The 16,814-nt window shown below is 35.3% G+C and overlaps 2 protein-coding genes across 2 annotated transcripts; both read right to left on the bottom strand.

The window, feature by feature from the left end:
• Positions 3,193 to 10,970, bottom strand: LOC109356018 (protein VTE6, chloroplastic-like). The gene is made up of 6 exons (XM_019599337.1): positions 10,596 to 10,970; positions 9,239 to 9,492; positions 8,680 to 8,803; positions 4,465 to 4,569; positions 3,742 to 3,900; positions 3,193 to 3,641 (listed from the first exon to the last, which is right to left on the bottom strand). Exons 1-5 carry the CDS (start codon positions 10,863 to 10,865, stop codon positions 3,808 to 3,810), a joined length of 846 nt encoding a protein of 281 aa, XP_019454882.1. The 5' UTR covers positions 10,866 to 10,970; the 3' UTR covers positions 3,193 to 3,641; positions 3,742 to 3,807.
• LOC109356093 (protein VTE6, chloroplastic-like) lies at positions 12,987 to 15,400 on the bottom strand. Its single transcript, XM_019599431.1, has 3 exons — positions 15,026 to 15,400; positions 13,669 to 13,922; positions 12,987 to 13,233 (listed from the first exon to the last, which is right to left on the bottom strand). Exons 1-3 carry the CDS (start codon positions 15,293 to 15,295, stop codon positions 13,002 to 13,004), a joined length of 756 nt encoding a protein of 251 aa, XP_019454976.1. The 5' UTR covers positions 15,296 to 15,400; the 3' UTR covers positions 12,987 to 13,001.

Consider the following 16,814-nt stretch of genomic DNA (forward strand, 5'->3'; position numbering starts at 1 on the left):
AAAAAATAGAGTAAATTACACTGACACCCCCTGAGTTTTAGTGAAATTACACAAATCACCCCTCACTTTTCTACCCCTACACAAACCTCCCCTAGTTTTTATACTTTCATTACATTGATCACCCCTGCATAAGAAATAAGTGTAATTTTTAAACAAAAAATGTAATAAATGCGATTAAGTTAAATAAAATATGATATATTGTGTAGACAAGTCTAAATAATATATAAATCAATGTATCTTTATTATTTTTGTTACAAAATGCATTAACAATTCTAAAGAAATATTGTTTAAATCGCTCTTATAATATAGTGTAACGAACCAAAAATAATAATGATACATTGATTTGTATATTATTTGGATTTGTCTACACAATAGATCATGTTTTGTTTAACTTAATTACATTTATCACATATTTTGTTTAAAAATTACACTTATTTCTTATGCAGGGGTTGTCAGTCTAATGAAAATATAAAAACTAGGGGAGGTTTGTGTAAGTGTAGAAAAGTGAGGGGTGGTTTGTGTAATTTTACTAAAACTCAGGGGGTGTCAGTGTAATTTACTCTAAAAAATATTAATAGGAGTTAGAGAAAGTTACATACATAAAAATATCATATATCAATGTAGTTTTTTAAAAGAATTACAATTTATTTTCATATTTCTTTTATCACAAAAATATAATATGATTTTCTTAAATATTTAATATTAGGAAATAAGAATGCGGGTCGACAGACATGAAGTGTCTGTCGACACGCTAGTTATTAATAAAACCAAGACAAGAAATAACCACCATTGTTTAATTTTTATATTCCAAATTTATCATTTACAACATCTCTCATTAATAACTACTATAAACTTCTACACATTACTTCCACTCCTTTCATTTTTTATATTAATATATCATTAATATTTCACAAATTCTTTTATTTATATCTTCACTATCTGTTGAGTTCATATGTTACATTTCATATATTTAAATTATTTTTTATTAAATAATATAACATAAAAATATTACATTATATATCAGAAAAATAAGAATGTGGGTCGATCAGCACTCCATGTCGTTTGACGCGCTAGTATATATAGATATATTTTACTAATTATTTATTATATATATGAAAAAAGATTAGAGGGTCAATAAATGTGAAATGATGTACATATTGGGATGATAAAATCATTTCCATGAGAGTGTCCTCAATAACTAACAAAATCAATTGAAAAAATAAAATAAAAAATATGAAATTATATAATAGATAAATTATTCAACAAAATATTGATATAAACTCAAGTGAGCCTAAGTTGTATCATGATGGGCTAGAAGATATTGGTGGTCCCATGACAAGGGCAAGAACCAAAAGAACACAAAACGCATTGGGACAACTCATGGAAAACTTCAAGGATAGTGTTCCAAGACTAGACCAAGGGATTCTAAGTTCATTCATTGTGTTACTTTGAAAAATGGCCAAAAAGTGGAATTTGAGTTTATTTTGAGGAATATTTCCTTCTGAGAGCATATTGTCTTCTCCAAATTTCTTGGTTGAACTAAGATTCAAAGTTCTTATCAAGAAACAGGTTCTTGTGGCAAACATCACCTTGGCTTATCAACACCTCAAGTGTTATGGTGCCTACCATCCCATTTCTCACCCATCTTTTTTTATCTTTACAAATATAATTTCGCTGTCATTTCAATCATCAAAAAGCCCAAACAAATATGGACAAAGTCAGGTCACAAAACAAGATAGATCGTTACAAAGAACTTTCGAAAGAGGTTTCACATCAAATATACTATCAACTTTATTAAAAAAGACGTCATTACTCTGTATTTTAATTTTTCAATATGAACTCGATCTTAGATCTTATGAAACCTAATCATATTCGAGTCCAATCATAATCAGACCAAAATGAGTGAGCGAATAGGGTATAGTATGGTCCTACCCATCCCTAATAATAATATTGTTGATGAACATCCTCAATAGGAATGACAAATGGGTAGATTAAGGTCGAATTTATACTTACCCAACTCTGTAATCGAAATTCATAATCCAAACTTAGCAAGATTGAAATTAATAATATCATCTCTAAATTTGTCAAGTTTCAGGTATCCCAAACCCTTTGAAAAACCCGACCGAAAAAGTAATGAGGATTATATGCCAATTCAAAGGGGATTTCAACTTGCAACTCAATTTCCCCACATGCTGCATTATGTGGCCACTACATTATGTGGCAATTCAGTCAGAGAAGACGAAGAGGAGATAAAAATTGTCGAAGAAGACAAAGATGAGAATTATCAAAGAAGAACGAAGATGAGAACCGCCAAAGACGAACATTGTTTCTAATTTGGAGAGACGAAAACAAAGAAGCAAAGACTTCAAAGTATCAAACCTAAAACAATAAACCCTAATCTTTTATTTACTCATTTAATTTCAATGTTTGTGTTTCTAATTTAGGTAGGATTCAGGGTAGAGTATCAAACTCGAAAGTTGAACATGAATAAAACTGAACCCAATCACATCGGGATTTTCCTATTAAATTCAGGTTGAGTTCAGGCATGTATCCATGAATTCGGTTTTCATTGTTATCTTTAATCCTCAAAGGTATAAGACATTCCTTAAGGAAGCATAAGAAACTTGTTTTAAGGGAAAGTGCTGAAATTAAAAGGTTAAAAAGTTTCCCATACGAAGTTATTTGAATCTTTAATAATGATTCTTTAAGTATTTAGAATATCATCATTAATATTCTAAAAAAGTAAAGAATTATATTCCTTACTTGAATTTTTTTACAGTGGAGTAAATTGAGGAGATAGATTAAGAAAGGCAAAATGGGTAAAACAAAACAATTTTTTTTGTTAAAAAATTAATAATTTCTTTTAGTTGTGTAAAGGATGTAGAATGATACTCATAAAAATCGAGAGTAATAATTAGTAAAACCACTATAATTATAATACTTTTTATTTATTTAAATACAACATTTTCAACAATATAAATTTATTTTTCAGTAATTTTAGCTCGTAAGATAATAACACCCTATATATAATATTAGTTTCCCAAACTTTCTTTTCACACAAATACACAATTAACAAGAGATTAACATCTCCAGTCATATGAATATGTTATACGTCAGAAATATTATTCAATAAATCAATAGACAATTTGATATTTTCTCTCTTAAATGCCAAAGTTATTGGGAAAATAAAATAACACTAAGCTTTTATGTCAGCATTAGAATAGGAATTATACAGAAGAGTATATACAATGCAATGCATAAATGAAAAACTTAACTACACATCATTGAAAAATGAAAACCTGCACCTACCCTTCAACTATAGTTTCAAGATCTACATTCTACATCTTAAAAGCTCTTCAATGAGTGTATCTTTGCCCTCTCAACTCCAAAGATACAAGAGAAAAAAAAAAAGGGTCTCAAAGAAAAGGGATACTTATGAGAAACTGTTATATTTCTTGACAAGAAACTGAATCAGGAAAACAAAATTTACATCTGCGATTTGAAAGAACCGTTGCCTTCGAACCAAGCGACTTGAATCATGGTTGTGGGTTATATCAAGTGCGATACGCTCGCGTTTGATCAGTAAGAAGGCTTTGATCCACATTAATCTCATGCTAGGAAAGACTGCTTCATGTTGACACCTGGAAAATACCCGAGAAGTATAAATATCCGAGTCAGTTTCGGATGGAGTAAGTAATACATAGCTCCAAAGCTCTATTCTAACAAAGTTTAGATAAGCACTTGAAAGAATGGCCACAAGATTGTGAGTTTGTGAAGAATGAGCTACTAGTAAATCTTGCAGCAAATTTAGATATGCCAGCTCTGAAGTGCTTGCTGCATCAAAACTGCTATGACACTTCCCATTGATATGTTAATGATATTAACTGCATCATTATTAAGCTGCAGAAAAGGGTAAAATAATCATAAATAACTAGTAGAAAAGTTCATACTACCAACAGATATACATGTTAAGGTGGTGAATTAAATGCTGATGTCTTCGGCAAAATATAGTGCAGCTCACTTTTCATTTTCAGCATTAAGCAGAAATGATAACATACATCAAAAAGTATGATTTGCTTAATAAAAATCCATCGTAACTAACTCATGTAGATTGGTAGAACATATGCTTAAAGAAGTATTCAAGCATGCCATCGGAATTTGCCATATATCACAAATTATTCATGATATGGGCTGACAATGATATCTGATTTTATAGGCAATTTGGCACATAAGTACTTGATCTTTGAACCAACAATAACAACCAATTCTTAATCTCATTAGGTAGGTGGGGTCGGCTATATGGATTGAACGACATCATTATGCTCTATCATAAATCATGGTCATCTTTGAAGCATCTTAATGAAATTTGAATACCATGAACAAAAGTGCACAACTTAAATAAGCAAGATCAGATAGAGTTATGATAGTTCCGATAACAAATTATCAATGTTTTGGTGAACCTACCCATCGAAATCCTTCCTTCTCTTGAAGTGCAGCGCCAATTATGCTCTCACCGAGATTCGCAATCTGAGAAGCTAATACACATATAACCGCTTCATATCGACCAACCTGTTTAACAAAATAAGAAATAAATAAATCACTAGCACATCTTTCATTCTTGAACTCTTAAGCAACTACCATAAAATAAAAGAACTATGTGCATAGCAATACTTTTTTAACAGACTTCTAAGTTGAGGGGATTTAAGTGGAAGAGGAAGAAAAGTTGGTTGTGTAAGGGTAACATCCTTTGATTCGTATCATTATTCAGAAAGTGAAACACTATCGACACTAAACTAAATATGCAGGGAATAGGGATGCTTCTTCATCGACTTTTCAGCACTACATGGTATTCACCATCAATCAACTTCCACATGAATTGGAAAATTACAAAATCAGAAGTCAAATTTAGTTGTATAACTTGCATTAAATTTCGCTATCTCACAACTACGACTTTGAAACACAAACTCAGGTTGTTCACTGCCTTTTGAAATCCTTTACATTCTAGCCTTCACGAAACTAAAACATGGAACTCGAATATCAATGAACTCCTTTGTTTTCCTTCCAGTCCTTTGCATATTACATAATTCCCTTCATTATCTTCTATATGATACAAAACATAGTACTAGTGGTATGTTTGGATGGTTAGGATATAGAAGGCAGGACTCGGAATGGAATAGAAACAGTTAAAAAATGATTGTTTGAGAGTTGTGATAGGGTTGGCATAGGGTAGTAGAAAGGAGGTTAGTTGTTAGGAGTTGTTTGAATTAAATAAAGAGGGAATTCCTAGAATACCCTTATTAGTTAGTTAGACTAGGGTATTATTTGTATAAATAGAGAAGGGGAAGCTTGTAAGAATGAAGTTTTTTGGGACATTTTGTAAATGTGGAATAACTGAATTGGAGCAATTCGGCTGGGAGGGAAACTGCTGGCAAAAAGTAAATGTGGAATAACTGAACTGGGTGGTGATATTTTATACAAAAAATATTGTTTTAAGTTAGTTTTTCTCAATTATGCTTAAGATAAGTGCCATAAAAGTGTATGATTTTTAGGTATGTTTGGCACTTATCACACTTATGGTCATACTTCTCATTCATGTTATATCAGGAGATATAGGATACCCAATGGTGTTTACGCTTGGGTAAGAAAAGGAGATAACTCCTTAGTCATTAACAAAAAACGACCCAACATAATTTGGGTACCTGAGTCTAGCAGGTGATCCATATTACAGGTATGTCTTCGAACACACGGACAAAATTGGTATCTTGATAGCGGCTATTCGAGACATATGACTAGGGACAAGTCAAAATTCCTAGACTTGTCGTTGAAAGAAAAGGGATTCATCACTTTTGGAGACAACAACAAAGGAAAAATCTTGGGCACCGGTATTGATAGGGTTGGCATAGGGTAGTAGAAAAGAGGTTAGTTGTTAGGAGTTGTTTGAATTAAATAAAGAGGGAATTCCTAGAATACCCTTATTAGTTAGTTAGACTAGGGTATTATTTGTATAAATAGAGAAGGGGAAGCTTGTAAGAAGGGAGCTTTTGATATTTTGTAAATGTGGATTAACTGAATTGGAGCAATTCGGTTGGGAGGGAAACTGCTGGCAGTTTCCATTTCATTCTGGTACTCTTGTATCTCTTTCTTTCAATACAATTTCATAGATTCAAGATCTAATTGATCTTGGATACATTCTTTCTTCAATCTTTCTACTCTTTCTTTTCGTGATTAATACCAGTTCTAACACTGGTATCAGAGCACCGACCTGGTGCCTGAAAAACTTCTGCTGCGACACAAAAAATAGATGCAGAAACAGTGGCGAAAATTCGAGCTCCCTGTTTTCGCGGGAGACGATGCTTACGACTGGACCCGCCAGTTGGAAAGGTATTTCGTGTGGAAGGGGGTCTCCGATGCTAAAAGGATGCAGACGACACTGTTGGCCTTGGAAGGGAAGGCTTTAAAATGGTTCCAATGGTGGGAAAGATGTAGTCCTAGGCCTTCTTAGGAAGGGTTCAAGGTGGCGGTAATCCGGAGATTTCAACCTTCGATGATGTAGAATCCTTTCGAGATACTGCTGTCTTTGAAACAAAGGGGAACCGTAAAGGAGTTTGTGGAGGAATTCGAGAAGTACGGTGGGACCTTGAGGATTCTAGATCAAGAACTTGTGAAAGGAGTATTCTTGAATGGGCTCAAGAAGGAACTACAAGCAGAGGTAAAAATGTATGATTTACATTCCTTATCTGAAATTAACCAAAAAGTCTTGCTGATAGAACAGAAAAATCAAATGGAGAATAAGAGTTTGGAAGAAGCTGCGAATCAGAGCATCCCTTTGAAATTATCATCTGCAAATAAACTCTCCTTTTGTTCATGCAGTTCTGTTCATGCAAAGGAGGAGGAAAGTCTTTCAGTTGTTGTTACTTGTGTACAATCTGTTAGTTCATCAATAATGGGGGATAATTCTGGGTATCATCACAGAAATATAGAGGAAGATGATTCGGTAAACGCAGAAGTTTCTGGTGGTGATGGCCGACCAGTAAATGTAGGAGACAAAATAACAGACCAAGTGATAAAAATTATGGAAAATCAAAACCAACAGGATAAACACCTGCAGAGGCAGCCCTGGAATGTTAAAAAAGGCGCCTGCATGCGTATGACTAAGGGAGGTAGTAAACAAGTCAGATTTCAGCCTCGTAGTGGGAAGTTTCTTGCTACTGCTACAGGAAATGGTACCAACATAGTTGAAATTGAGGTTGATAGCATTCTACGCAATCTAAAGGGGCACGTTAAAGACATTCTTTCCATCTGTTGGGATAGAAGTGGAAAATACATTGGCTCTGCTAGTGAAGATAGTGCATGTATTTGGTCATTATATGGAGAATGTATCCAGGAGAACTTTCCTAATTTTCCCCTTGAGGACAATGTGGTTCTTTTAGGAGGGGGTATTGATAGGGTTGGCATAGGGTAGTAGAAAAGAGGTTAGTTGTTAGGAGTTGTTTGAATTAAATAAAGAGGGAATTCCTAGAATACCCTTATTAATTAGTTAGACTAGGGTATTATTTGTATAAATAGAGAAGGGGAAGCTTGTAAGAAGGAAGTTTTTTGGGACATTTTGTAAATGTGGAATAACTGAATTGGAGCAATTCGGTTAGGAGGGAAACTGCTGGCAGTTTCCATTTCATTCTTGTACTCTTGTATCTCTTTCTTTCAATACAATTTCATAGATTCAAGATCAAATTGATCTTGGATACATTCTTTCTTCAATCTTTCTACTCTTTCTTTTCGTGATTAATACCAGTTCTAACAAGTTGTTTCATTAATGGAATGGAATTCCCCCTTTCAAACTCCCAAATTTCTTTCCCCTCCAATTTGGGATAGAACAAATGGAATGGGAAAGTTTCCCTTTCCATTTCATCCCCTCCAAAACTCCCCAACATAGCCTAAAGCCTTAATGGTGGATTAATGCACGAGGCTCCCATCTGGTGGGGTTCGAGAAGGGTAGATGTACGGCTTGAACATTTGCTCTAAGAATTGATATCTGGAGATAAGATGCAGCTAATATGTGATGATCAAGTTGCTTTGCACATTGCCTTGAATCCGATGTTCCATGATAGGACCAAACATAAAGAAGTGGATTGCCACTATATTGTATAAAATATATAGTCTTGACACATTGTTACTCACAATGATCAATTAGCAGATGTACTCACTAACTCTATCAGGGGACCTATGATTTCGTCATACTTTCAGCAAGCTTGATGCATACAACTTATAGGCTCCAACTTGAGGAAGAGAGTTGAGATATGCTTTTATTCTTAACGTGTTCCCTTTTATGTATAATAGTGTTGTACTATTGTACTACCTTGTACTATCACATTCCTTAGTTATAAATAGAATACTAGAGGGGTAGGGGCATAGGGCAATGTAATTTCCTGAAAAGATAATCGACACATTTTTGGATTTCTCCATGGTCCTTTCTCTCTCGACAATCACCATCCTTGAAGCACATTGTTTGATCCCAATAGCAACTTAATAGTTAATACTGTAGAATTCTATATCAAAACTAACAATAAACTCTCACAAATATAATATAGGCAAGTCATGTCTTCTTATTCCCTCACCCCCTTGCTTCCCACTCATCCTTAAGTATATAGACATATTCAGAGTCGGAAATGAGTGAAGTACCTCACCCAAGAGACAAGCGACAACAGCAAGAACTATAGCTGCGAAGAATCCAGCCAAGGTTCCTTCCACACTAACTGCACCTTCTGTCCCCCTTGGCACTACCTTGAATGTTGTAACTAGGTACCTAGAGATTATGCAGGAGAAATTTTAGTACTGGAATGTTGCAAGAAAGTATAAGCTAAAGATATATTTATTTATTTGGAACAACTTATATCTTTAATCACCAGGGATAGCATAATTTACAATTGATTAATAAACATACCCTTGATCTCTAATTTAAAATTTATTACCAGAAGTTACAGAACAGCCTATCTTTTCAATACAGAATTAAGATCTCTTTATGACTGAAAATCTTTGTGAATATTTATATCACATATGAAGGATGTTAATCAAATTTTTTACAGACTTCCGTAAGGGGCATTGCGTAAATCTAATACAAGGGGACGAGGGAGGGTGTTACAAAATAGCTCACAAGCAAGAAAACCAGGACAATTCTTCATAAGTAAATACTAATTACAACAGAACACAGCCAGGTCCAAAACAAGATTTCACTACTTACGTTGTTTTTCCATATGCCTTCCCTATCTCACTTGAGACAGTATCGCTCAACTTGGTACAGAAACTAGCAACAAACCCAAGTCTCCAAAGCTGAGAAAATGCGTCTCCCCCAACTCCAAAAATGGTGAGGAAAGCACAAACACAACCAGCAGCACTGGACCCAATTACACTGCCCGGACCCCTTCTTCCTCCTCTTTTCTCAGCAACCCCCTGAGCCACTTTCTGTGCCATTTTGACCTTAGTTGCAGCTGTACCCTAACAAATGCCGAACAAGTCAACTCCAAAGAACACGAAGCCTAAATACCAAAATAAAAAAGACGGAAAATTCCCATACCATTTTGAGAATTGCATAGAATTCAAAGAATACAAAAATGTCAATCATGGAAACAAAAACATGGAAAATTCCAGAACCTAATTTCAGAGATTACCAACTTCACTCTCAAAACTTATCGCTTCCGAAATGCATATAATCCCAACCCCAGAAACAAAAAACAAGGAAAATCTTCACACAAATTTTCAGCATTGCACATATCTCCATGAGAAAACTCAAGTTAGCAGAAAAAAAAATGATCACTTTCCAAGAACAGTCTCAAATCCACAAACTAAAACATATACAATTCCCAAATTTCACAGAACTCCTTGAAATAAACCATTTTTGCACTGAAATCCATCACTTTCAAATACAATACAGTCACAAACTTAAACAAACACCCACCAATTTCCCAAATTTCACAGAACTCCATGAAATGTTCGATTTTACGCTCAAAACCCACCACTTTCAAATAAAAAGAGTCTCAAGATCAGAAACACAAGCACACCCAATTCCCAAATTTCACAGAACTTCATGGAAAAAAATCAATTTGCACTCAGAATCCATAACTTCCAATAAAACACAGTCTCATCTCACTCTCAAGCTCAGGAAAAAAAAAACACCCGATTCCTAAATTTCACAGAGGTCCATGAAAAAAATCAATTTGCACTCAAAATCCACCACTTTCAATTAAAACAGTCTCAACCGCTGAAACATAAACATACCCTCTTGCCAAATCTCACTGAACTCCATGAATAAAACCCAGTTTCGCACTTAAAATCCATCAACATCAGTGAACGCAGTCTCAACTACAGAAACATAAACATACCCATTTCCCAAATCTCACTGAATTCCATGAAAAAGCCACTTTTTCTCTCAAACTCCATAACTTTCAATGAACACATTCTATAACCACAGAAACAAAAACATACCCATCTCCCAAATTTCATAGAACTCCATGAAAAACAAATTTTGCTCTTAGTTTCAATGCCACTTTAAAATAACTCAAAGTGCATAAAACAAAAATGAAATAACAATCAATGCTTACAATGACAAAATAGGTAGCAACTAAGAGAAACCCAGAAGGACCAAAAGCGCGCCAAATGAGCGTTCCAAGAAGAAAAGCAGAGGCGATCCCATTGAGTGATAACCCAGTTACCAGAATAGGAGAACCAACGATGAAGATGAAGAGGTTGCTTAAAAGAGCAGATTTCCACGTGGCGGGAGAGGATTGGATCAGAGTCATTGCTCCTCCGAAAGCATCTTGGACGACGGTGCCGGTGGTGGTGCCGGTGACACGTGGAAGCTGCTGCTGCATCTTGGGGTGGTTGCGGCGAGGGTTAGGAAGAAGAAAAGTAGGGTGTTTTGGGAATGGAGAGGGTTTAGGTTGAAGAGGGAAGAAGGAATGGAATGCGATGGTGAAGAGTTTTTTTTTATACAAAATGGGGTGAAGAGTTGAATATGCCTTGTTTGGGGTTTACTTTTAGTATTTAATTTTTTCATTTTTGGTGAACAGAAAGAGAAGGAGCGGGACGGGACTCCTCTATGTAGAGAGGACAATGAGCTGAAAATACATATGAAAATTAAAAGATAATAATATTTTTATTCCTTTAACTTATATTGAATTAGATTTTTACCCTTAAATATATATTAAAAATCTAATTATCGTCTCTAGTAATGAAAAGGAGTCTAGTTTGAAGAGAAGTGAAGGAAGCATGAGAAAAAAAACACTTGGGAAATGGTGTATAAGTTTGATATAACATTGGTGCATCATTCGTCATTGTTTAAATATTAAATATTGACTGTTTATAAATATTTATATTAACAATGCTTAAATATTGTACTTATAAAATGAAATGTACAAAAAAATAAAAGGCTTCATATCTCACATATAGAAGCATTTTTCATTCTTATAACCATGTGAATAGTAATTCATAAACAGACTCGATATATTATTGAAAAATCAAAACCAACAGGATAAACACCTGCAGAGGCAGCCCTGGAATGTTAAAAAAGGCGCCTGCATGCGTATGACTAAGGGAGGTAGTAAACAAGTCAGATTTCAGCCTCGTAGTGGGAAGTTTCTTGCTACTGCTACAGGAAATGGTACCAACATAGTTGAAATTGAGGTTGATAGCATTCTACGCAATCTAAAGGGGCACGTTAAAGACATTCTTTCCATCTGTTGGGATAGAAGTGGAAAATACATTGGCTCTGCTAGTGAAGATAGTGCATGTATTTGGTCATTATATGGAGAATGTATCCAGGAGAACTTTCCTAATTTTCCCCTTGAGGACAATGTGGTTCTTTTAGGAGGGGGTATTGATAGGGTTGGCATAGGGTAGTAGAAAAGAGGTTAGTTGTTAGGAGTTGTTTGAATTAAATAAAGAGGGAATTCCTAGAATACCCTTATTAATTAGTTAGACTAGGGTATTATTTGTATAAATAGAGAAGGGGAAGCTTGTAAGAAGGAAGTTTTTTGGGACATTTTGTAAATGTGGAATAACTGAATTGGAGCAATTCGGTTAGGAGGGAAACTGCTGGCAGTTTCCATTTCATTCTTGTACTCTTGTATCTCTTTCTTTCAATACAATTTCATAGATTCAAGATCAAATTGATCTTGGATACATTCTTTCTTCAATCTTTCTACTCTTTCTTTTCGTGATTAATACCAGTTCTAACAAGTTGTTTCATTAATGGAATGGAATTCCCCCTTTCAAACTCCCAAATTTCTTTCCCCTCCAATTTGGGATAGAACAAATGGAATGGGAAAGTTTCCCTTTCCATTTCATCCCCTCCAAAACTCCCCAACATAGCCTAAAGCCTTAATGGTGGATTAATGCACGAGGCTCCCATCTGGTGGGGTTCGAGAAGGGTAGATGTACGGCTTGAACATTTGCTCTAAGAATTGATATCTGGAGATAAGATGCAGCTAATATGTGATGATCAAGTTGCTTTGCACATTGCCTTGAATCCGATGTTCCATGATAGGACCAAACATAAAGAAGTGGATTGCCACTATATTGTATAAAATATATAGTCTTGACACATTGTTACTCACAATGATCAATTAGCAGATGTACTCACTAACTCTATCAGGGGACCTATGATTTCGTCATACTTTCAGCAAGCTTGATGCATACAACTTATAGGCTCCAACTTGAGGAAGAGAGTTGAGATATGCTTTTATTCTTAACGTGTTCCCTTTTATGTATAATAGTGTTGTACTATTGTACTACCTTGTACTATCACATTCCTTAGTTATAAATAGAATACTAGAGGGGTAGGGGCATAGGGCAATGTAATTTCCTGAAAAGATAATCGACACATTTTTGGATTTCTCCATGGTCCTTTCTCTCTCGACAATCACCATCCTTGAAGCACATTGTTTGATCCCAATAGCAACTTAATAGTTAATACTGTAGAATTCTATATCAAAACTAACAATAAACTCTCACAAATATAATATAGGCAAGTCATGTCTTCTTATTCCCTCACCCCCTTGCTTCCCACTCATCCTTAAGTATATAGACATATTCAGAGTCGGAAATGAGTGAAGTACCTCACCCAAGAGACAAGCGACAACAGCAAGAACTATAGCTGCGAAGAATCCAGCCAAGGTTCCTTCCACACTAACTGCACCTTCTGTCCCCCTTGGCACTACCTTGAATGTTGTAACTAGGTACCTAGAGATTATGCAGGAGAAATTTTAGTACTGGAATGTTGCAAGAAAGTATAAGCTAAAGATATATTTATTTATTTGGAACAACTTATATCTTTAATCACCAGGGATAGCATAATTTACAATTGATTAATAAACATACCCTTGATCTCTAATTTAAAATTTATTACCAGAAGTTACAGAACAGCCTATCTTTTCAATACAGAATTAAGATCTCTTTATGACTGAAAATCTTTGTGAATATTTATATCACATATGAAGGATGTTAATCAAATTTTTTACAGACTTCCGTAAGGGGCATTGCGTAAATCTAATACAAGGGGACGAGGGAGGGTGTTACAAAATAGCTCACAAGCAAGAAAACCAGGACAATTCTTCATAAGTAAATACTAATTACAACAGAACACAGCCAGGTCCAAAACAAGATTTCACTACTTACGTTGTTTTTCCATATGCCTTCCCTATCTCACTTGAGACAGTATCGCTCAACTTGGTACAGAAACTAGCAACAAACCCAAGTCTCCAAAGCTGAGAAAATGCGTCTCCCCCAACTCCAAAAATGGTGAGGAAAGCACAAACACAACCAGCAGCACTGGACCCAATTACACTGCCCGGACCCCTTCTTCCTCCTCTTTTCTCAGCAACCCCCTGAGCCACTTTCTGTGCCATTTTGACCTTAGTTGCAGCTGTACCCTAACAAATGCCGAACAAGTCAACTCCAAAGAACACGAAGCCTAAATACCAAAATAAAAAAGACGGAAAATTCCCATACCATTTTGAGAATTGCATAGAATTCAAAGAATACAAAAATGTCAATCATGGAAACAAAAACATGGAAAATTCCAGAACCTAATTTCAGAGATTACCAACTTCACTCTCAAAACTTATCGCTTCCGAAATGCATATAATCCCAACCCCAGAAACAAAAAACAAGGAAAATCTTCACACAAATTTTCAGCATTGCACATATCTCCATGAGAAAACTCAAGTTAGCAGAAAAAAAAATGATCACTTTCCAAGAACAGTCTCAAATCCACAAACTAAAACATATACAATTCCCAAATTTCACAGAACTCCTTGAAATAAACCATTTTTGCACTGAAATCCATCACTTTCAAATACAATACAGTCACAAACTTAAACAAACACCCACCAATTTCCCAAATTTCACAGAACTCCATGAAATGTTCGATTTTACGCTCAAAACCCACCACTTTCAAATAAAAAGAGTCTCAAGATCAGAAACACAAGCACACCCAATTCCCAAATTTCACAGAACTTCATGGAAAAAAATCAATTTGCACTCAGAATCCATAACTTCCAATAAAACACAGTCTCATCTCACTCTCAAGCTCAGGAAAAAAAAAACACCCGATTCCTAAATTTCACAGAGGTCCATGAAAAAAATCAATTTGCACTCAAAATCCACCACTTTCAATTAAAACAGTCTCAACCGCTGAAACATAAACATACCCTCTTGCCAAATCTCACTGAACTCCATGAATAAAACCCAGTTTCGCACTTAAAATCCATCAACATCAGTGAACGCAGTCTCAACTACAGAAACATAAACATACCCATTTCCCAAATCTCACTGAATTCCATGAAAAAGCCACTTTTTCTCTCAAACTCCATAACTTTCAATGAACACATTCTATAACCACAGAAACAAAAACATACCCATCTCCCAAATTTCATAGAACTCCATGAAAAACAAATTTTGCTCTTAGTTTCAATGCCACTTTAAAATAACTCAAAGTGCATAAAACAAAAATGAAATAACAATCAATGCTTACAATGACAAAATAGGTAGCAACTAAGAGAAACCCAGAAGGACCAAAAGCGCGCCAAATGAGCGTTCCAAGAAGAAAAGCAGAGGCGATCCCATTGAGTGATAACCCAGTTACCAGAATAGGAGAACCAACGATGAAGATGAAGAGGTTGCTTAAAAGAGCAGATTTCCACGTGGCGGGAGAGGATTGGATCAGAGTCATTGCTCCTCCGAAAGCATCTTGGACGACGGTGCCGGTGGTGGTGCCGGTGACACGTGGAAGCTGCTGCTGCATCTTGGGGTGGTTGCGGCGAGGGTTAGGAAGAAGAAAAGTAGGGTGTTTTGGGAATGGAGAGGGTTTAGGTTGAAGAGGGAAGAAGGAATGGAATGCGATGGTGAAGAGTTTTTTTTTATACAAAATGGGGTGAAGAGTTGAATATGCCTTGTTTGGGGTTTACTTTTAGTATTTAATTTTTTCATTTTTGGTGAACAGAAAGAGAAGGAGCGGGACGGGACTCCTCTATGTAGAGAGGACAATGAGCTGAAAATACATATGAAAATTAAAAGATAATAATATTTTTATTCCTTTAACTTATATTGAATTAGATTTTTACCCTTAAATATATATTAAAAATCTAATTATCGTCTCTAGTAATGAAAAGGAGTCTAGTTTGAAGAGAAGTGAAGGAAGCATGAGAAAAAAAACACTTGGGAAATGGTGTATAAGTTTGATATAACATTGGTGCATCATTCGTCATTGTTTAAATATTAAATATTGACTGTTTATAAATATTTATATTAACAATGCTTAAATATTGTACTTATAAAATGAAATGTACAAAAAAATAAAAGGCTTCATATCTCACATATAGAAGCATTTTTCATTCTTATAACCATGTGAATAGTAATTCATAAACAGACTCGATATATTATTGAGTTAATTTTTAAATATGAATTTGGTTATAGATCCAAATTGTTCTATTCAATGTTGTGAGGATTCGATAGAGTGGTTTGACCGACATGACTGGATATGAAAATGACGTTAGTTTGTAATCTAAGCTGAATGAGGGGTTGAACCAGAGAAATTCCGGTATGATCATGTTAAACTTGAATAACCCGAAAAGTGAATCAAACGGTTTACTTAAAATAAAAAATGAAAAAAATACTCTAATATATAATATTTTATTTTAAATCGGTCAAATTATATATGAAATCACTTAATCTAATCGAACGATTTAACTATTTAAACATGTTCTTTTAGTGAACAAGTCTGGTCGGACTGGAAGTCCGGGTAGTGCTTCTTTGGTATCCAGACCGGATCTGGATGGAGTTGACTTGGACCCGTTGGTGGAAGTACCTAAAAGGATTATCCGACGATTAAGTCAGTAAGAGTGTAGAGGTAATACCCATGAATAATAAATGAGATATAGGAAGTAAGTAGAGAATAATAATGACAAGTGATAAGGGAATTCAATGTGTGTTAAGTGATACTTCCTGTTGGGGTAGACCCCTATTTATAGTGGTTGAGTAGGATGACGTGTCCCTGGAGGGTATTATTGGCATGGCCAACCATCCTGTCTTGTCGGGGGCTGCTTTTCCCGTGTCAGGCGGCTTTGGTAAGATCGTACTCAATTCATAGTTGACTTGTAACTTGTGGCAGGTCTAGCAGTCATATTGCAGTTTGTGCTTGTCGTGTGGCAAGTGGGTAGGTGGGATTTGCAAGCGGCGTGGCAGGTGGGATGTTAAGGTAGTGGTCATAAAAGTTGTCCACCATGTCTGGACAATTGTAAGGCATGTGGTTAAGCTCCTTGTCT

This window comes from Lupinus angustifolius, chromosome LG09 (assembly GCF_001865875.1).
Source record: "Lupinus angustifolius cultivar Tanjil chromosome LG09, LupAngTanjil_v1.0, whole genome shotgun sequence".
NCBI classification, from domain to species: Eukaryota; Viridiplantae; Streptophyta; class Magnoliopsida; order Fabales; family Fabaceae; genus Lupinus; species Lupinus angustifolius.

Excerpts from the sequence above, each read along its gene's own strand:
- LOC109356018 (XM_019599337.1), bottom strand. The coding sequence starts at position 10,865 with ATGCAGCAGCAGCTTCCACGTGTCACCGGCACCACCACCGGCACCGTC. Across the intron at positions 8,804-9,238 it reads AAGGCATATGGAAAAACAAC|GTACCTAGTTACAACATTCA; the intron begins GTAAGTAGTGAA and ends CATAATCTCTAG. Across the intron at positions 3,901-4,464 it reads AGAAGGAAGGATTTCGATGG|CTTAATAATGATGCAGTTAA; the intron begins GTAGGTTCACCA and ends CCTTTTCTGCAG.
- LOC109356093 (XM_019599431.1), bottom strand. The coding sequence starts at position 15,295 with ATGCAGCAGCAGCTTCCACGTGTCACCGGCACCACCACCGGCACCGTC. Across the intron at positions 13,923-15,025 it reads TTGCTACCTATTTTGTCATT|GGTACAGCTGCAACTAAGGT; the intron begins GTAAGCATTGAT and ends GGCATTTGTTAG. Across the intron at positions 13,234-13,668 it reads AAGGCATATGGAAAAACAAC|GTACCTAGTTACAACATTCA; the intron begins GTAAGTAGTGAA and ends CATAATCTCTAG.